This window comes from Perissodus microlepis, chromosome 23, assembly GCF_051167445.1.
Source record: "Perissodus microlepis isolate ML-2025 ecotype Zambia chromosome 23, ASM5116744v1, whole genome shotgun sequence".
Classification (NCBI taxonomy): Eukaryota; Metazoa; Chordata; class Actinopteri; order Cichliformes; family Cichlidae; genus Perissodus; species Perissodus microlepis.
The window spans coordinates 1949056-1971753 of NC_140482.1; the positions used below are offsets into that span (position 1 = coordinate 1949056).

The 22698-nt window shown below is 41.9% G+C and overlaps 1 protein-coding gene across 4 annotated transcripts in view; it reads left to right on the plus strand.

The window, feature by feature from the left end:
• The window catches only part of dmd (dystrophin), a 284621-nt gene that overhangs the window by 236600 nt on the left and 25323 nt on the right, over nt 1-22698 (plus strand). For all 4 annotated transcript variants that reach the window (XM_084922101.1, XM_084922102.1, XM_084922099.1 and 1 more), the window contains 5 exons: nt 17879-17940; nt 18236-18310; nt 21888-22089; nt 22188-22273; nt 22436-22593. In XM_084922101.1, the coding sequence (XP_084778227.1) occupies nt 17879-17940; nt 18236-18310; nt 21888-22089; nt 22188-22273; nt 22436-22593 (583 nt within the window). The remainder of the gene's footprint in view (nt 1-17878; nt 17941-18235; nt 18311-21887; nt 22090-22187; nt 22274-22435; nt 22594-22698) is intronic.

Consider the following 22698-nt stretch of genomic DNA (forward strand, 5'->3'; position numbering starts at 1 on the left):
GAGAACAGCAGTGACAGAGATAAAAGGACTGAAGACTAGGAAAAAATGTAATATAGAAAACTAGCAGAACACAACAGAAAGGGACAAACACATGGATGTAAACACAAAGAAAATCAAGAATCATAAATTTACATAAAGAAAACTAGAAAGTTAAAAACAACAACAACATTTAAAATCACGGGTAACAGACCCTTGACCTTAACAAACACATAGAACAACGGAGACAACACAAAAACAATGCACAAAGGGAAAAGCAACTAATAAAACAAAACAATCCTTAAATCTTGCTATCATTACTTTTGGCAAAAGGCCCTTATTTGCATTTCTCCTCCGTCAGTGTGGTCTGCTTTTAGTCATGTCAATAATTTCTTCAAAGTCAAGAACTGATGTAAGATTTCTCTCAAGTGACAACATCAAAGCGAGTCCATGAGGTGGAGCTGGCACGGAGCTCCTGCTGGCACTTTTTATTCTCCCAACACTCGAGACTCGACACTCAAACGTTCAGACTCTCTCAGGTTAAATCGACGAGTCGCCATGTCAGTCAAATTTCTATTAATAGTAAGCGCCAGTAGACTGGTTTCTGATTTTATCAGGCCATATGAGGAATTATGAAACCTGGCACTAAGTTCATTAAGCTGGGTGATTTTATTTAATATAAGAAAATTGATGTGTCAGCTGACATTCTAGGAGAGTGACAATTGTAAACCCCTGTTGACTGAAAAGAACACAAAGGCTTATTGACATTTGGCAAAAAACACCTTGATGATGCCGAAGACATCATTCTGTGGACTGATGAGAAAAAAAGTTGAACTGGAAGATTTGTGTCCTTACACCTGACAGAAAAACTAACACAGCAGTATATAAAAAGACCATAACAACAGTCAAACATGGTGGCCATAATTATTGGAACTATTGTACAGTGGAACCCCGACTTACGAATACCCCGTTTCACGAAAAATTCAAGTTACGAAGGCACTGAACGGCAATATTTCAGCCCGTGTTACGGCAAAATGTCCGAGTAACGAAATCCGCTGGCTCTGATTGGCTGAGCCCAGAATGCCCACAATGCCTTCCGAATCATGTGACAACCCCTTGGCTTCCGTACTTGCACTTCGCTGTTCCACTTGAACGACGTGTTGTTCTAGTTAGCAATTAGCCTATAGCCTACCGTTCACTCAAAACGCGCGATGGGTGCTTCGACTTACGAAAGACCCTCGGGAACGAATTAATTTGGTAAGTCGGGGTTCCGCTGTATCTGCTCTCTACCAGAAAATCCTAAAGAAGAATGCAATGCCATTAGTTTGTGTCCTGAAGCTTGGATTATGCAGCAACATAAGGATTTGAAACACACCACCGGTGAATGGCTCAAGAAACAAAACAATTAAGCTTTTGAAGTGACCCAGTCAAAACATGGGCTTACATCTGATTGAGATTCCTTAAACATAACCTTAAACAGTTTGTTCATGCTTGAAAAGCCTCCATGTTTTCTGAATAAAAACAATTCTGAAGAGTGGGTCAGAATTCCTCCACAGCAATGGGAAAAACTACACTGCAGGTGTAGCATTAAGAAAGCATCAGGTAATGACTTCTACCAATTGTATGCTTCGTGTTTTTCTTCAATGTTTTTTTTTATTTCTCCAAATTCAAGACACTGTATATCAGAAATTCAACTCCCAAGGTTAGATTGCCAACACAAAGTTCTAGTTCAAAGACTTGATGGAGAACAATAAGCACAAATACCCTGAGGTGTAGTGAACACCATCATGAGCCTGCTTGCAAAATTTCACCTTCTCTGTCAAACTGACCCAACATTCATAATCACAGCATTATCGCTGTTGAAGATTCAGTTCATATTCTTTTTATATATTTAGCTCTACGTCATAACAACTGTCATCTCACAATGTCTCATTTCTTTCCGGCTCGTTGAAACGTCGCTGCAAAATGTCGAGGAAAAGCACCGAGTTTTTTTAAATGGACGAACAATGAGGTGGAGTTGTTGCTGCGAGTAACACAAAAGTACAAAGTTGCAAAAGCGAGTGAGAGTTAAAGAATGTGAAGAACAGCTCTCTGCAGCATCTACAGACTGATATTAATCTTTTTAGGGCTTTCGAAATTGAGAGCAATCAAAACAACTGCTGTATAATGCCCTCCGCTATCTTTGTTTAAATGGTCACATGACTGCATCACATGACTAAAATGCGTCATTGTTTTAGAAAGTCTGCGTTTTCGAGTGTCCACGCTGCGACAGCTCCGTTTTGAAATGTGTGTGTTTTTGAGAGCGTTTTCAAACCGCTGCATTTTTCCTTGGGGAAAAACGCCGTCTCGGTGTGGACCAGAGGTCAAAACGGAGAGAAGACGATGCAAAACGCATTAGTGTGGACGTAGCTTAATTCAGTGATGCTCTAGGAGTAAGCACTTGACAGTAGATGGGAATAACGCATAGAAGCAGAACCGAGTCGTATGTGTGGAGGGACAGTAACTGTGTGTGTATATGTAAGCATTTAAACACTGCAGAGAGTACAATTAACAGTATTGTAGAAATTCATTTCACCGAAACAATAACGTGGCGCACAGTGTGACGTCAAAAAAGGCGCACACCTTTGACGCTGCGTTTTCTGCGTTTTCTCCGTTTTTCTCGTCCACACGTAAATGCAAAAATGGAGTTTTCAAAAATATCCACCCTGGCCGGAGTTTTTAAAAATCTCAGTTTTCAGTGACCGAAAACGCCGTTTACGTGTGGACGAAAGGTGCAAACGCATAGAAAAATCTCCGTTTTCAAAAATACCCGGGTACGTGTGGACGTAGCCTAAGTTTGACAGATAAAAAAACAAACAAGTGATGTAAAGAATAGACAGGTGGTTGACAGATCTTCCTTACTGAACTTAAGCATAAGATTAATTATTAAGAACAAACAGGAATCTTCAGCCAAAGAGAATTAGTAAAGTCAGCAATTGAGGGCTCATTGTCGTTGGCCTTCATCTCTTAGGTGATGGATAGGATTGAGGTTGGTGTTTGTGCTGGCCACTCAGACAGGGGGGTAAAAAGGACCATCCTGGGGGCTCAGTCCTTGAACACTAATCCCAAAAAAACGACCCTGACACGCATTTGCAGATATACACACATACACACCACCACTACAATCCTGCACCCCTCCTCCTCCATTTCTGGCTCTCATCATTGAGGTGAAAAACTTCTAATGGAGTCTAGGCTCCTTTGCTTTGAGAAACAGTGGGATGGGGGAAGGGTGGAAGAGGCGGGGAGCCTGAGCTCCACCTATTCAAGCAGCCCAGGCTAAGTTTTCTGGAAGCACACAGGACTAGATGGAAATTAGTTTAATTTCAAAATAAAAGTGTCAGGATTTCCAGTTCAATCCTGTTATATTTGTCATAATTGTGTAACTTCTGTGTATATTCCCATTATTTAGCAATGAATAGCCAGGGTGTGTAAACTTGCTGAGGGCTTTGGGGGAAAGCTGTTCACTCTCATATAAGATTACAACAGTAAATGTCATCTTTTTATGTAATAAGATGATAGTTCCACACCCATGTTGTCTGTTACATCAACCTTGCACTGGCTAAGAGTTCGAATGAGTTCAAATGTGATGAAAAGCTGAAAGACTTAATTCAGTCTAATAATTGTTTTTGTTAACAAAAAAAAAAACAACAACCCCAGGATGCATCTTGGTTTTGTTTTATTTCAAGTTGTGGTATTTGGTTAGACGTTCACAACAGAAAATCCCCACTGAATGACACCTTAGTTTTACTTTTACTGTTGTTGGTCCATCAGCCAGTCACAGAAAAGTGCCCACTGCAGGTGACTTCTGTGTTTGTTATACTATATTTTGGTATCTTTGGTATTTTTTCATGGTTCTCCCATTCGGGGCGAACACTGCTGTTTCTCCCTTACCTATTTAGGCCCACTTGTCAACAACTTAGCATTCAACCAATATAAGTGTCATCCACATTGAGAACCATGCAGGTGAAAGACTGCACAGGTGCATCTGCAGTGGGTGAAAACCTGTCTGTACACAGTCTGTGTCAAAATTCATACGCAGATGGACACAATTACAGAACAAAAATGATCCATCTGAAGGGTCCAGTTGCAGACTTCACCATGCACACCACCATCACATCCACAGCTGTGAACATGACTAACTTTTTATTACTTCTGTTGTTTAGGTTTAGATTAGATTGTATGTATATGTTCCATACATAGCCAGAATCTATAGTGGGAATATTCTTTACTTCACCAAAGTCTGGGCAAGATCACCTAAAAAAATATTTTCCACACTGACAAATCTCAGAACCGTGGGTAGTAGCAGACCTTGTCATACAGCTTCACTTTAAATTCAACATTCATTTTATTTTTGTATCACATACAGAGCGAGGAGGGTGTGTACATATCTGCACATACATGAACTCTGAACAGCACTTTACAAACACAGCTCTCCCAAAGCGCACACGTTTTTTATACTATTTGTTCAGCCTAAATAGACAGAGGATATAGACAGGAAAGCTGGGAGGGAGAGAGAGAGGTTAGGACATGCAGCAAAGGGCCTGCTGCTCTCCGGCCATATGGCATATGGCTCACCCACTGAGCTACACCGGTGTCCCAGCACACACTGATTCTAACAGAAAATGAAACAGGTTATTTGTAATGAACTGTTTCTGGAGATGTACTGCAGAGCTTGTTTGGCAGTGAGTGAATGACACTGATACAGACCAAATCCTCAAAACAAGGAAGGATTTTGATCAAATAGCACTTGAATACAAATTATACCAGCTGACTGTTAAAAACCTTGAAAACTGTCCACTACCATAATTGTCTGTGCTTTATGTGTTTTCTTGGGTTTTTGTTGGTTCTTCCTCTTTTTGGTATTATTCCCTTATTTAAGCCAACTTTTAGCCTGCTCAGTATTCTACCTGTGCAGATCATTGTTGCCATCAAGCCGTCCACTGTAAGTTTTTGGGAGTATTTCATGCTTGTGCATCTTCGTAAGCCTCAGCTTTGGTACAATTTCTAAGGTCCCTCTCTCTGTGTTGTCAACAGTATTAATGGATCCCAACAATAACAGAACAATAACTCCCATATAACTTGTTTCTGCAGTCAGGACCTCTACTTACACTTATTGTGGTGATACTTTGCATGTCCTGTGTTTGTATATTCTGGGCACCTTACTTTAAGGATATATGACAGAAAATGCTGGACAATCATTTCATTGTTTCCACGGCGTTCCACTTTCTATGTTAGCTTATGAATCATGCAAAGACGCCCTGCTTTAAAGCCTCAAACTGAGCCTTTTCACCATCTTCCTCTTGGTATTTTCAAATTGTATCCTAAAGAAAAACCAAATGCTCATTGGCCAGTGACTTGTGATTGATTGTTAGCCAATGAGCACCTTGTCGAAAATCTTTCTTTCTGATGTCTAGAACGCCCAAAATTTACAAAATGAACTTAATGTTGTATCCAACGTAAACTAGATATAAAGTCTGATAATACCATCAGTAAAGCAGCTAAGGTCACAGAGCAAAGGAGCTGAGGGCCATTGTCCCATAGATTTCAAAACAGCAGGATGTTGTTTAGTCAGCAAAAGGCTCACCCCCTGCTAGCCTTTAGAAAGAATGCACATTTAAGTTCTCCGTTGGCTTTAGTTTTCAGACCTGGATGCTTTGTCTATCTTTGAAGCTGTTTATGATAGCAAGCAAGAAAAACGAGCACACACCAGGGATATGAAGCCTTCTACAAGGAGCTAGTTAACTCCCTGGATAGATAGTTGTATAATTAGTAAGGGAATCCACAAAGATTCGGGTCAAATCAAGTGAAAATGTGAATAAAGGCTATTTTAAAAATAATCTGAAGTAGTACTCCTGTGATTTTTATAGGACTCAGCTTTAGATGGATGGAATGTGTAACTAAATTCTGCAACTAAGTAGGAGGATCACCCATGATTTTCTCGCTATAGTATTTTGGCATGTCAGGATCTTTCTGGCTTGAAGCGTTTATTTTGAAATAGTAGGCGGAAGTCGTGCATGTTGTATGTTGGGACATTGATCCTTGTGTCTCGCTGGGTCAGTCAGCCTCTGCAGCCTACAACTAGCACTTACAAAGAGAAAACACAGGCTCCGCACAGTAATCTCGGACGTCTCCCTCCGGTTGCATAGGACGCTTGGTCGGACCGCGGAAGGGGCCGGCACATCCCCTCTATTCTGCCCGGGAATCGGATCGTTCTATCACGCTCGGAAGAGGCTCTGAAAGGCCGGCGATGCGAGAACAGCTTCGGAAGTGAGTGCTGAAGGCTGGGGTCTGTCTCTGCTGGTGATAAGTAGTCTGATTATGATGGTAATCGTGCTGGTCGTAATGCAGTAAACCTGTTCAACGCTGGCTGTGTGGCTGAGGGAGAGACATCCCCCACACTGCACACTATTTCATCCTTACTGCCGAAAATGCGCAAACATAGACTCCGCATTTTTTAAATGGCAGAGAGGTTGCATGTAGGATTTGTTTTGAACAAATAGGTCTGCTGCCTCACTGTGTGCTCTTCTCTCCCGGCGTATAAAACGCACCTCAAACGACTGCCCGCTATAATGATCGGATTATTTAGACGTGCAGAAAACACCGTGTATGCTCTTGTGATGACAGAGCATACGCAATATAAAGCGATCGATATTTTTCAACAAAAGACGGGAAATCGGTTCAGTTATGTTGTCTTAAAGACCGAACCGACCGTCGTTCTTCGTGTCTGGTTTTGGTCTTGGATCGTTGCAGAGGAGCCAGCCCAGGTGTGCAGGCGGCCCCTTCTTGCTGGCTGAATCGTGCATTTCCTAAATCTAAATCCTTCCTTTGCAGGCTGCTCTTCCTCTGGGCACTTGCTGCCATATTGGAATAAAAAGGAACACACAGAGCTTCAGAGCCCCAGGCTGGAATCGGCGTGGGCTGTTTTTATTTATCCGTACGTGTTTGAACTTCACAAGACTGTGTTTTCTTTTTCATTCCTATGTGTGTAAGCGAGCGAGCCTTGAAAAGCTGCAGGCTAATGGATCGCTGTGCATTCCTTCACACGCACAGACGTAGTCACCGCCTTTGCCAGCGAGGCTGCTCCTGTTTGGATCCGTGCGGGATTTTTTTTCTTTCGCACACTGACTGCTGCAGTTTTACCGCGATTTCGATGCATTGCACTGTTGTCTATGCAGCCAACCAAGAGCTTCCAATTAGTTTAGTGATCTCTATGCAACTTCATTTAGATGAGAGCAGAGGATGCTGATGCAGACTTTTGGCCACAGTGTGAATGCAGGTGTGTGCCTATTGTGTGTTTGTGTTCATCGACTTAGTCCCGTTTATGGATGAGAAGCCACACATGGTGAATTGGCTTTGGGGCGTACTGTGTGCAGACTTTGTATTAAGCCTAGATAACCTCTTCTTTCTAGGAGAAAATGACACTTGTGTCTCAGCTTGTGCTGCAACAGAGTGTTGTTTGACATGATATGAACAAAGCACAGATTCTTTAGGTCACTGTATTGTGGCATGTACCAAACAACAGGTAAGTATGACTCCATTTCTAAATGATCAGACATCTAAATTGTAAAGTATCAGACAACATGCATTGATCAGTCTGTCTGTGATAGGTTAATACGAGCTCCAATAATTAAAGGGACTTTTCCTCAAAGCCTTTTTTCACTTTGAGCATTTTTTTACTACATTCAACCTTTCACATTAACATTACTATTGTGCTTTATTTTATGTTCTTAAGCACTCTAATTATCACACACACTCCCTCCAGTGGAATCATTAAGGGCATGCAGATGGGAAACATAACAGTAATAGAACTAATGTTTATGTTACTTTCTGAGGAAGGAGAAAGGCAAAGGACAAAAGCAAGCCAGTGTGTTTTACCCGACTATAGAATAATTGTTTTTCAATGTGTAGCGGAAGGTTCAAAAGTCCAGTGTTGTGAGAATGTTTGAGCAGTTTAGTCATGAGTTGAAACGTCAACACGTCACAGTCAAATGGGTATAACCTTAAACTATGAGTTAATAAACAGCACAGGATTCCTCGTGGCATCAGGTAAATGCAGTTCAGAGCACCAGTTTTAGTCCACTAGCACTGGCAGTGTAAATGTGCACCAGTGTGGACTGTGGTGTTGTCTTAAAAGACAGAAGGGGCAAAAAAGAAACTTTGTTTGTTATTGTCTGCTCGCCATCATCATTTATCCGACTTGAAGTTTATGTAACGCCAGCCGTATCATTTTTATAGATTGCAAAATTTTGAATCCATCCGTCCTCCTCTGGATCCTTATCCCAGCTGTCTTAGGGCGAGAGGCAGGTTACACCCTGGATAGGTGGCCAATCTAGAAAGACAGACAACCACTCACGGCTGGGCCATTTAACCAAACCCCACTAACTGCATGTCTTTGGACTGTGGGAGGAAGAACCTGATGGCGGACTTGATTATTATTATTATTTATTTATTTATTTTTAATGAAACCAAGTTAGCATTTTTGAAAAACACCAAAAGTTTCAGGGATAAACTTTTGGTGTTCTTCAGGTTATCCCTGCACTTTGTGGTTCTCTTTTGCAAACAGCTTTCCCTTATTTTCAGTAGTTTTAAATATGGATTTCACACATTTGGACTTACTTTAAAGGCTACTGTCTGAGCAGTAGCAACAAATATACATATAGAAAAAACTTTTTTTGCTTTCACTTTCAGCAATAGGCAGAGGAAGATGTTGCCAGTGTGAAGTGACTCTCATGCCTCTTTGCAGAAACATCATGGAAAATTCTTGTCATTGCTGCAATAAGTTATTCAACTGCCTGCTTACTGCAATTCATAGCATTATTTCTTTGCACATGTATGTGGATGAATTACTGGATTTCATTCCAACATTAAGTGATGCAGAGTGAGGTAATGCTTGACATTTCCTGGAAATACCCAGTTTTGGGAAACAGTTGGATCAAATGCATCCATTCTCTTCATCTGTCAACAGTGATGTAAAGAGTTGGCGTCAGACATTCATTGAAATATATTCTTAACAACCACATTAGAAAAAAATGACTGATGTCTAGATGATTGGTTCAACACTGAAGCCAGCCAGCTTGCACATGCTGAAGATTGGGTGCATGCAAAATGGTGAAGCACAGTCTTTACATGTTCTTCAATTACTCTCTTCTTAGATGCTTCAATTAAGTATTAGAGGTACAATACCATTACCAAAAAGATAGGTACACTGCATAAATGCAAAGAAAAAACCCTAAAACATAAATAAAAACGATTTGCAAATCTCAGAAACCAATATTTTATTCATAATATAACGTAGAAACATGTAAGAAATGTATCTAAACGGTCTTGCATAACTCTTCCCACCGACTCACATCAGGTGTTAAACTAGCGTCCTTTAAGAGTTGCTTCAGCTTCCATCTTTAAGGAACGTTTTTTGTTCCCCACAAGCTAAATTTCTGCCATTAAGCCATGTTATTACAACAGCCCTGCTTTCTGTTAGAATTGTAAGATTGTTATAAAACACCAAACTCTGCATTTCCCACCAAAAGTGATGCTGTAGCATAGAAGCAAAAGTAATTTGCCCCAAAAAATAATTTTAGACAACACCCTTGTGTTTTTTTAAATACTTATTTTTGCAGTCACATTAATACAAGTAGTATCAAAATGAACCTTAGAATAAATCAGTTTCAGATTTGACCAGCCCTTCCTACAGCTTAAGGTATCCCATGCTCAAAGGTAAACATTTATGTAGACTGTGATCGCAGAGTCCTGTTTTTAGTTATATAAAATACCTTATTAATGAATTACGCTTTAGGTATATAGTTAAATAAGAAGCCCAAGTACATAGAAAGACAAGACTTATGTTACCTAAATGAACAAATAGATAGTAGCTTTTCATTACGTTCTTAAATATCGCAGCATGTATTACAAAAATACGACTGAACTCCAAGTTTGTATAAATATGATTGTTAGTTTAAATCATTAGCATTAGCTGCTTAGTGTACAGTCATTTTTTTTGACAGTTAACGATACATTATCAGTACTTTGTCCTGTGGCAATGATATATTTTTCTTGAGGGACAGAGTAGCTTTGAAAGAGCACAAAGAGCCAAAAGTGGATAAGTTTGGTTCCCTTAAGCCACTGTTGATTGTTTTGTTCTTAATTCCATTAATTAATTCTATTCGTCACAGTAATAAGATTTTGGATGTTGTAGACGTATTGAAACGCGTCAGGAGGAAACAGCAGAATGTTACCTTCTTCTTTAATACCCATCGCTGCTTTCCTATAGCAAACTACAGCTGCTCTGCACTGATGGGCTTAAAAACACTCGGTTTTTAAACCTTGCAATGTAACTACAGCCCAGCCCATGCAGCAGTATATTAACCTCGTATTGTGGATGGATTATCTCAGTTGTTCTCCTGACTGAAGTTTGGTCCGTTTACAGCATCCTGCCATGCAATCGCATTTGTCTCTAACCATCGGGAACCCTCACGTTAACTTTTACCAAGTGGAAAAAAGTTAGCGTTCATCCTCCAGCTTCACTGTGCTAATGTGGTTATATTATGCTAACTGTAGCTAGCCACCATGTAGCACATCATTATATACCAGCTAGCCCAACTTCAGTAACCCCACAAACGTCACTGCTGTTTAGCTTTCTGTCCTCATTTATGTTGGAAATGATAGCAGAGCTGTGCGTTTGAATTTTTTCAGAAATCTCTCAGTCAGAACATGCTATATCATGTTTAGATTGAAACTAGCGAGCTAACTTCCTGCTAACTTCTAACGTTGTTAAATTTAATAAATCCTGTTTTCATGGATGCCTGGATGTTAAACTTAATTGTTACACCTGGTAAAACAGCAACGCTGATCATTTTATTACAGATGAAAGAATTTAGACAGTTTTTAACTCTCAGTGATGCTGCAGTGTTCGTTTGGCTTTGGGAAATGAAGTGGAGTTTGGACCCGGAAACGAATAATGACGTCAGACTTAAAGACCAGATAGGTTCAAAGACACAGGAGCAGGAAGGGCTTGATAGCTTCTTGCTAATAACGGCAACTTTGCTTTCAGTGCATGTATACCCTTAAATTGCACCACTGAGTTCCCCCCTTTGACACCGTTTTCCTGCCTAATGAGTTCGCAACCTGAGGTGGAAAGTGACCACTGAACCATCTTATAGTGCTGCTTGTTCAGACCATGAATTGAAGTAACTTCAATGTTATATTAGCAGGATATCAGCAGTTAATTGGTGGTTCTAAATTTAGCATAGGTGAGCGTGGATGTCTATATGTGTCCGTGATAGTTTAGTGTTTATGTGCCCGGCGTCTACTCAGGTTCTCGTTCAAGAACATCTGTGATAACCTGAATTGGATACGCAGTTTAGTTGGATGGAGTATCTGTGGTCTGGTGAACAGCAAAGTACTGTCCATAATAAAACTGCTGTAATATATTTTCATGTGAGACTTGGTTGTGGGCAGCTGGAATTATTCGTTTAATTGGAAACAACTTTTTATTTTTACTTTCCACTACTTGTTTGCTGGTGAGCAGCAGGTATAAACTGCTGCAAGTTACCAGCCTTTGGTCTTAAATTTATATATATATCGTAATATAATATATGATAGTAATAATTCACAGTGTAAGGATGCTGCACATTTGTGGATGAAAGCATACTCCAGACTCTGTCGTGCTTATTACAGACATGTGTATGAATGTGTCTGAAGTGACTGAGGTCCTGTTTATTCAGTGTTTGAGGTTTGAGGACGTTTGAGTAGCTCTAGTACCCTTCCACTCATTATTTGGAAGTGGGTGTGTGGTGGATCCTGTCTGTGCTAGAGAGGAAAACAAAGGCAATGCAGCAAAAAAACATAATTATGGATTATTATTTGTAAATGTTTCTCAGGTAGAGGTTAACTGCAGGTGCACTTTGTGTGTGAATTTTCAAGTTGTGTGCTGATTTAACAGACTCTCTCGGATTATGTTTGTGCATTGTATTTAAAACAGCTACATTTTATAGCTGATTATTTTTGCTCTCTGTGCAGTTTGGGGAAAATTTTGGGCAGTTTATTTTTTTATTTCACCGTACTATTAATTTTCCTCCCTCTGTGTCTCAACCCCAAGCAAACCTGTTGTTGGGTTGTGACCATGAGCCTTTAACTGATTACAGTGCCTAGTTTCCACACAGCCATAAGAAGATTCCTACTGTTCCTACACTGTGGTGGAAACTTTAGTTATCTATATCTACATACATGTGTACTTCAGCAATTATTGATTGGATACATTAGTGAATGGTACATACCAATGTTCATTTATTGTTTATTATTTATTATTGCAACCAGCACGGACTAAACCGAGCAGAGAAGAACAGCAGAAGCTCCTCGGCAGGGGCGTAGTTTTTCAGGCTCCCCAGAAAGTTTAGTCGCTGCTGTGCCCTCTTGGTCTGTGCAGTGTTAGTTTAACAGAATGCATCATCGCCCAGGAACTTGAAGTCAAAGACCCTCTCTACATAATGCCCGTTGACGTATATGGGCTGAGGCTCAGATGTGCTTCACCTGAAGTCCACTGTTATTTCCTTCGATTTTGCGGTGTTGAGGACCAGCTTGTTATTGCTGGATCATGACGCCAGGTCTTCCACCTCATTCTTGTAGGCAGACTCATCTCTCCAGTGATGAGCCCGACCACTGCTGTGTCATCTACAAACTTCACAAAGGAATTGCTGAGGTGGGGGTGCAGTCATGGGTGTAGAGAGTGCACAGTAGGGGGCTCAGCACACATCCCTGTGGGGAGCCGAGGTTGAGATGGAGTGTTGGGAGAGGTGGGGCCTTACTTTGAATCTCTGTGGGTGGTCTCTGAGGAAGTCCTTAAATCCAGATGGCTAAGATTGATTAGTTTTGTTAGCAGTCTGTTAGAGATGACTGTGTGCTGAATGTCGAGCTAAAGTCAATGAAAATAAGTCTGGCACGGCCGTCCTTGTGTAACAGACAGGCCACAGTTGTGTCCAAAAATTGTGGGAGTCACCTGTGGGTGGAAGACCTTGAATGATGCGACTTCTGAACAGTTTCTAAACACTTCATAATGACTGGAGCGAGAGCCACTGGATGGATATCATTCAGGGATGTTTGAGGACTTCAAGCAGAATGGGACAATGCTAAGAACAGGATGAATACTTTTGTAAAGGCGCCTGTGAGTTGGTCTACACAGAACTTCAGCACCTCACTAGTGACACATTCAGGTCCTGCTGCTTTTCTGGGGTTCACTGCTGCTAATATCAGGTCATGCTCCTCCACTGTAAAGATGTAGCAGGTGTTGGCTGGAGGTGTGGGGTTTTTTGTTGTTGTTGTTTTTGTTTGCAGGCGAATAAGCAGTTCAGCTTCTTTGCCAGCACAGCATTACCATCAGGTCTGGGTTTGTAGTTAGCGATATTTTGGCCGCACCATCCTCAAGTTATTGCTGCAGAGGTGGTCCTCAATTATATTTTTGTAATCCAGCTTGCCCTGTCTCATTCCCATTTCCGGGTTTGCCTGGACTGTACTGCACACCTCACCTGAAAGCAGTGTTTTTGTTTCTCAGCAAGGTCCTGGCCTTTTTTGTCATTCGGGATATTTGGTGGGCATACACAGTTACAGTGCTTGGACTGACACATACACGCACACCTTCATACACCAAATGACTTTTTTTGCACAGTACTCGGTCTTTTGCACATTTCTGTTGCGTCTGCACTGTCTTGTGTCTGTATCATGCTGTTGCACTGTCTTTGTTTTGGGGTTTTTTTGTGCAATTTGTGTTGATTGTCTGTTATATGTCATATGTAGCACCATGGTCTTGGTTGGAATGACAATAAAGCCGCCTGACTTGACGTGACATGCTTGATGTAGAAGAGTACGGATGCAGTGTCCTCATCCAGGTCCTGAGATTCAACGATACTCCAGTCTGTATCCTCAAAACAGTTTTGCAGCTGAGAGGAGGAACCATCAGGCAACGTTTTAACAGTTTTTGAAGTAGAGGGCAGCGGTTTTCTTTACCTTGGTCCAACTGGCCCAAGTGAGCTGTTTGTATGGCCCTGTATATGCTTAATCTTTGGAATAGACTTTATCCAGTGTGTTTTTCCCATGTGTAACAGTTAAAATGCTGATGGAATTTGGGCGCACTAAAAGACTGAAGTCCCCAGCTATTATGTGTGCTGCTTCTGGGTATATTCAGCTACTAATGGCAATACGTAGGAAGCTAAGGACCAAGTTAGCTTTAGTATTTGTCAAATACTCAGCTATCCTGATCACTGCTGTGGTCAGGATAGCTGTGATCCCACAGTGGAGGACAAGGGGTCTGCATTTAACTGTCAAATATTCTAAGTGTGGAGAGCAGCGACTGTCTGCAGTCTAAGTATTATTGGCTGATTTTTCATGAATATAAATGCAAATATAAAGAGTTCTGGTTTCAGTTTAAGCGGTGTAGGATATGACTCGTTTGCTTCACAACTGCATCAGGTAATGCAGGATAAAGCTACAACTCTTGAGATTATCAAAGCGCAACAGTCCTCAATGAGTCTATTGTCGTCCAACTGTAGCCTCAGCTCATCCGTTTTGTTCACAACAAACCTGGCATTTGTGAGGAAAAGGCTAATGACGGAGTTTTGTGCGGTCTTTTCCTTAGCCTTTCCTACACACTAGCTCTGCAGCTTTGTTCTGTTCCCTGTCCTGCCGCGAGCACCTCCTAGTGTTCTGAGGCGTTGTGAACTATGAACCCAGTGTTCTGGCTGGTATGTTGTAGGAGTGAAGAAATGCCATCGTGAAAGTTTGTTTGCTCTGTGAACCTAATAACAGGTGGTTTTGTCAGATGCACGTGAGGTTTGCTGGACAGACTGTTAATGAAATTCTAGAAAAGATGTACAGACATTGCACCACATCTCAGATCACGTTGAATGTCGTCCCTCAGGTTGTGACAGGAAGATGTGTTGACAGTTTGGCTGTAGTTGACAAAGTCCTGCTGTGCAAACCTGTGAGGAAAATGGCAATGATGGCGTGATGCACGCTCTCAGGTACTGCAGGCTTCTCTACTTAAGTCTGCAATTTGGACTTCAGTAGAAGAATATCATGTCCTTTAATAAGACCTCCAACCCTCGATAGCTGTGATTTAGTTACAGGTAGGTTTATGACAGAGATCCCCAAGAACTCACACAAGTTCTTGCACTTGTTGCCACATAGTGCTACGTAACTTAGCTGCCTGTCATGTTAGCATGTCAAATATAAATTGTCCCAAGATATTATATCAAATGTTACTTCTTGTGTGACAGCCACAAGTCGCTTATTTGTACATATCATATTGATTCTGATAAGAACACGTGGAGCTGAATCACAGTTGGTCTTTTAGCTGGTAAATGGATCGGTTCCCAGTCCTGGCCCATCATGATCGGTCTGAAGGGCCCAGATGGCCCAGTCAAACACATTTGTGCAATTTCTCAAAGCAATGGTGCAAAAGAAAAGAAATGTGTAAATGAAACAAATTAAGTTATATAAATAATAGTCTATGCATACAAATATAACATAAATGTACATTTTTCAGTTTATTTGATGAACAATTTTGTAGTCAAAGTAGCCAATTATTTTACTTAATGAAATCTTTCCCTCCATCGATGTTGTTACCACGTTAATTACATCCTCTGTCTTTCTCGCTGAGTGGTTGGGGCTGCTGTCCCTCCCCCTGCATTTCTCCACAGCTCGTTCTAGCAGCAGCTTAACTGATGACTAGTGTCCAGCGACTTGTTACTACTTGTTGCTGGTACTACTGTTGACGGTGCTAACAGCTAACATCTTAGTTAATTTAACACATATTGGTGGGACAATTTGCAGTTTTCCTCTTCTTCTTCTCGCCTAGTTTTTCAGCTCCTCTGTTTTCGCTTTTGTTTCTTTCTTTATCAAACAAAACTGTTTTCTACAAGGTGCACAAGCGTGCAAGGACTGTAGGGGGGGTGGTTGGAGGAGCTGGGGATCGACTCTGTCATGAACCGCAGTTCGTGCACACAAGCGGGATCCAAAAACAGACTCAATGCGAGCAAGTACAGGTTTTATTGTTTTAACAAAAGAGAGAGAGGGGAGAAGATTACTGCTGAGCAGGGAGATTGAGGGACATTACTAAACAGGGCTGTAGCAATTCTCCTTACGATCAGAGCCGGAATCCGGGAAGCGTGTCCGTGGAAAGCGAATCAGAGGAGGCAGGGATGAGGGCGGATGGTGCACTTAGAGATCCGAGCAGGCAGGAGGACGGGCAGATGGCAGACACAAAACGTAGTAACCTGGGCACACGGAGGCAGAGTTAACACAGTTCATGTAACGCTTAGATATATAGAAAGCTTTGCAGGGAGCCTAGTTACCACTGAGGGGTGACTAACGGACTGGCGTGGAGCAGCCGTCAGCGCAGGGTTAAATAGTCCTCCTGGCGCCTGGAATGGGATGCAGGTGTGATGGTGATGGCCCAGCCCGGGGGTGTGGCCACCGGGCATCCCACAGAGCCATGACAGAGTCAGTGACTGTTGTGTGTACTGGTTATCGTTAAAAGTATTTAAAACTGAAATGATCAGTTTAAAAACGGATCACAGTTTGATTAAAAAATGAAAACTAATGAGTTAAATGAATGTAATTATGAGCATGGATGGAGAGATGGAAGCTTTGTGTTAACTTTTGGATAAGATCACACATTCCTAATATTCCTGCAGAATTTAGCACCACGTAAACTGGACCTGACTTGGTATTAAAGATGATCTTTTGTCTTTATCTGAATTTTGTCGGCCTGTTTCTTTGTGTCTGGCAATCACATTGAGCTCTGTGACACTGAAAAGGTTACATGGCCAGTTTTTCATTTCACCATAAACTTTCAGATAAACGTTGAATTAGTTCATTATTATACCCTTCAGAAGGCAGATACAGTGATGGACATGCAACATGCAAACAAACACTCAGAGGTGATCTTTAGATGTCAACAAAGACATGCAAATCCTTTAGATATCATATTGTAGTTCTTCTTCTTCTGCACACCACACATATCACTCATTGTTTTCTGAAGTCACACAAATGTGTGTCAGTCTGTTTATCTTCAGCACACAAACGCACACAGAGCAGAGCCTCTTTGAAGTGGCAGTCACGAGGAAAGAATCTGTAATGGGAGAATGACACAGCAACCATTTAGCTCGTTCTTCCGTTCTGGCTGTGTCGTCCTTTCCTGATACAGCGGAGATGAAGATGCTGTGTTTTGTGTTCTTTTTGAATATTATGATAGCGAGAGGAGTATAAATTCATGTTTTTAATTTTGTTCAAATGAATCGAACTCATTTACTGAGGTTTATTTTTTGTTCCTCTCAAAGGATTTCCCATCTTCTTGCATGTAAATGTACCACTCACAGCACTATTTAACTATATACACACTGCTATATGTCTTTATTACTGGGCTCAGTCAGATTTATTTAGGCTTCGTCATCTGCTTGGTGCACATGAAGAAGCAGAAGATGAGTTTCACCTGAAAACATGCTTTGATTGGGCGACCATGCAGGCTTAAAAAAGCACACTCCTTACTTTTCCAGTGAAAAGGCTTTTACAGTGAAATAAATACATTATGTGGGACAGTGCTGTCTGTGAACCTGTTCTGTCACAGTGGCTTTGACAACATGACATCAAAACCAAACGAGTGCGATCATCATTTTTTGTGACGAGGTGTCTCCATACTTCGATTACAAAAACTTGTGGGTGTAATTGTTACTTACTGAAAAATGTATTATGCATAAACCTTACTGCTCTTTACATGTAGCCTCTGAATATAGGCTGATACGTCAGCCTAACCAACACTTCTTTGTGATAGCTGATGTGCATTTCACTCATGTGTTGCCTCTCTGTCCCCTTCTAGCCATCAGACCCAGACAACATGCTGGGACCATCCCAAGATGGCTGAGCTCTACCAGTCTTTGGGTAAGAAACTTCCTGCTTATGGACGTTTTTGGTCTTTTTGACTAAAGTCTTTGAAACAGGTGCCACATGATCTCAAAACAAGTGACTCCACATACTGGAGAAGATGGGGAAAGATGCTTGCTCATTGGGGGTCGTCTGATTCTCTGTATTACTGTAGGATTTCTGCCTTACAATACTAAGCACCTTCGAGGTGGCTGTTATATACATGGAATTGAATTGAACTGAAGAAGCACTATGGGTTGAAGTGAAAACACTGATAAAACGAATGCTCTCTTCCTCGTATTCCTTTCTCTAGCCGATCTGAACAATGTTCGGTTCTCAGCCTACCGCACAGCCATGAAGCTCAGACGCTTGCAGAAGGCTCTCTGCTGTAAGTACACTTCCTGTATGTACACTTCTCCTGCATCTGTGTCACACAGGGACTTTGGGTTTAAGTCCTTTCCTCCCAACACAAGTGAGTCTGTTATTGTGTTGATACCCTCCCACACACCACCTCCTCTTTTTCTGCTCTCTCTGAATTTTGTCTTGACCTTCTCTGCGCTATTACTCTTTTACTCTCTGCACTCGGCCTGTGTGTCCATGTGAGTGTTTATTCTATAGAATGCAAGCTGTTTATAATTTAAGTGTATCAGAATCAGAATACTTTATTAATCCCTCAGGGAATTATGTGGGTTACAGTTGCTCCAGTGCAGTAACAGTAACAGTAACAGACTATCTGTTACAGATTTACAAATTTAAGAAATAGCACAATATATACAAATCGCTCAATAATAAACATCAAGGATTAACAGAGGTGATTATAAATAAATATCAAGAATATTGACAGCAACATGACTGAGTAGAAAAGAGAGTGTGCAAGAGGGTGTAGCTATTGCAGTGTTCACAGTGTGTTAGGTGGAGCAGTTGTACAGGGAGCCACAGGCAGGAATGACTTCCTGTGTCGGTCAGTGGTGCATCATGGGTAATCTCAGTCTCTCACTGAACGAGCTCCTGTGGCTAGCCAGCACGTCATGGAGTGGGTGGGAGGTGTTACCCAACATTGTCTTTATCTTGGACAACATCCGCCTCTCCAACACCACCTTAAGGGAGTCCAGCTCCATCCCCACAACATTACCGGCCTTGTAGATCAGTTTATTTAGTCTGTTGGCATCTGCGACCCTCAGCCTGCTGTCCCAGCATGCAACAGCATAGAGGATCGCACTGGCCACAACAGACTCCTGAGCATTGTCCGACAGATGTTGAAGGACCTCAGCCGCCTCAGAAAAAAGAGACCACCCTGGCTCTTCCTGTAAAGTGCTGTGGTGTTTTTAACCCAGTCCAGTTTATTGTCGAAGTGTACTCCAAGGTATTTATAGTCCTCCACAATGTCCACATCCACCCCTGGATTGATACAGGGGTCAAAGATTTCCTGGTCTTCCTGAAGTCCACAATCAATTCCTTGGTCTTCCTTTGTGTGGTTAGTCCAGTTATGCTTGTCTGTTTTTGTCAGCTGATTTAGTGTAGCTGGTATTGTTGTCACCTCTGACAAGGCGAGATACATTCACCGAACTTCAGAGCCTAAGCACAGTTGTACATTTCAACCCACAAGTATTCATGTCAATAAATATTGATGGGATGCTAGCTTAAAAAAACAGATTGCATGTTTGTGACAGCGAGCTGACCTACAGCGCGTAATCATGTGTCAACACCATGTGCTAACAGAGCATGGTCACACCTAACAGAAGATTGGAGCCATTTCTGGCTATAGTTGCAAATTACGGTCAAGTGAACTAACATGACTGAAGCAGTCCAGTGACCACAATGATACAATGAATGGTTTCCTTTCTCACTCCCATTCTCATGGTCAGTGTGACGCATGTTTTTAAAGCTTTTACTACGTTTATAATAGCATAACGCAGGGGTCGCAACCCCGGGCACTCGTGCCGCAGCAGGCATGCGAAGGGTTAACTGATGTCACCACACGCAGTGAATTAATCTGAGAAAGTGATTTTTTTTTTAAAATGGCCGGGCCACCACTGGTGCACATCGCAAAGCGTCTCTTAGCTAACAACCCCAACTACCACATTCAACTTGTAATTGGCTAAAACTTAGCCTACCGGTGAGAGGGACGTTGCTAGCTCAGTTTTTTCAAGCGATGTTGATGTTTCCACATTCCAACACTTCAAGAGCTTCAGCAGCTGTCCGCTCAGCGCAGCATCAGCACCACGGAGATACACGGATACATCTGTAGACTCGAGGCTGATCAAACCAGAAGCTTTAATGAGCAGCTGGATTTGTCTCTCTTTAACTGACTGGACACAGAGGACATCGAAATGCAGCTGATTGAACTGAAAAGCTCAAGTTTGCAGAACCACGAACACAGCTGGAATCCACAGCTGTGCGTGTTCATGGAGCTGCACCTGCTGTGCATCACTACCTGACAAGTTTAACTGTCTTCAGAACATTGCAGAGGCCTTATTGACAGTATTGGGCTCTAAATATCTGTGTGAGCAGATTTTCTCTCACACGAGTCCTCAGGCAGCCTCTGAATGCTGGACACTCGCAGACCTGTGTCTCTGAGTGGGAGCCCAGAGAGCACATTAACATGTGTGTCTCTGTATTAACAAACATGTCATATTGGCCCAGTTTATTATTTCTTAACATTGTTGTGATAAACAGCATGGCTCACTGTGAACTCTTATTAAACAAGAAACAGACATATAGCTCGTGCCTTGCTGCTAGCTGTTTTGTATGCATCCCACACCAAGTACAGCGCTGTGTAGCAGGTTTGAGCCACTCCTCATTTCTTTATCTTTTGCTTCCAAGGAGCCAAACGTTCTTGTATTTTTTTAAAGTGGGTTTGAGATGTAATCAGGCTTTCTGGGATCTTACAAAGTTTTCTTTCTAAATTGGCATGTGTATCTTCTCCCCCTTTATTAGTCCATCTGCACTTTTCACCTGTATTTGCTTTGGTGTTGTTTGTTGAGCCAGGTTGAAGACACACAGATTAATTTTTCAAACCTAACCCAAGGGTCGACGAATATTGTTCACACACAACAGACTTGTTGAGACAAATAACAGTGATCTATCTTTACTATTTTTAGGTACTTTTTTACTAGCATCAGCAGCAACTGGTTAATTCTGTCAAACATGCCAAAGTTAACAGTTTGACTGGTATAATCACCAACAGGGTGATTCCCAAAGAGCTGTTGGCTTAAAATGTCAGTTGCTCAAAAACACAATTTGTTTCAATTTCTTTAGTTGAAGTGACAAAAAGTAGCAACGATAACAATGTTAGAAATGCACAAAATAGTATTTTTGCACCAACAAGGTGATTTGAAAGCAACAACTGGCCTAAATGTTGACATATCTCAGCATGGTGCGCAATGTGTGCAAGACTTTGGGAAAAATGTACAAGTAGAAAAGAAAAAAGTGGCATACCTGAAAAAACTGTCTGCAGTAGATGAACAGTCTCTGAAAGACATTCAAAAATCTGGCAATTACCTGGCACAGACCTGTGAGATACATCTGGTCCCTCTACTGTTTACTGAACCCTCATCTGAAAGGGTCTCAGTGGAACGGTGGCTATCAAGACGTCCACGTTAGACGACTTGGTGAGAAAAAGCTAAAGTATGCCAAATGACACCACAGCTGAACTTGAACACTGACATTGCTGTTGGTGCCACCTTCAGGTTTTGGCTCACCGTGTGATTGCGTCTGATTGGCAACGGTTTCGTTTTTCCATTTGACAGTCATCCCAAACACACTGCTAATGCAGTAAAACCATAGATAGAAAAACACACTCGATAAAGATGACAATGGGACACCTTATCGTTGCTCGAGACAGGCAAATTCATTCCCGCAGTCTCCAGGAAACGTTGGACATGGAGGTCTGAGCTGACTCAGGTTGGAAGACGCCCATAGATGTACTGACTAACCGTGCCCCTCCCTGTGTGTCTTGTGTTTAGTGGACCTGTTGAGCATGCCGGCAGCTTGTGAGATATTTGACCAGCACGGTTTGAAGCAGAACGAGCAGCTGCTGGACATCTCTCAGCTGGTCGCCTGTCTCACGAGCCTCTACCAGCGACTTGAGCAGAACCACTCCCACTTGGTCAATGTCCCGCTCTGCGTTGACATGTGCCTCAACTGGCTGCTTAACGTCTACGACACGTACGTGCAGCACTCTGAGCAAGCACTTAAACACGTAGTGTTTCTCGGATGATTCAGATCCAGCGTGCTCTAAACCGTCTCTTTTTGTTGGTTGGCAGCGGTCGCACTGGAAAGATCAGATCTCTGTCATTCAAAACTGGCATCATCTCACTCTGCAAGGCTCATTTGGAGGATAAATACAGATGTAAGTCAATGTGCAATGTTTTTATGCCATTGTTGTGTCCTAATATTAAGTACTTGCTTATATTTCATCTCACAAATAAAATTATACAAAAGGAAAATCCTTGTGTGGACTTTCTCTCCTTTTTTCCGACCTCTCGTATTTTCTCTGCCTCGTCCTCTCTAGTCCTGTTCCGGCAGGTTGCCAGTGCAACGGGATTCTGTGACCAGCGTCGACTGGGGCTCCTTCTGCACGACTCCATTCAGATCCCCCGACAACTTGGCGAGGTTGCCTCCTTCGGCGGCTCCAACATTGAGCCCTCCGTCCGCAGCTGCTTTCAGTTTGTACGTTTCGTGAGGGTTGCCTCATTCACCCATTCACACAGCGCTTTTTACTATGCTTTAAGTGCTCAATACCACAATAACATTCACACACATTCACACTACAAT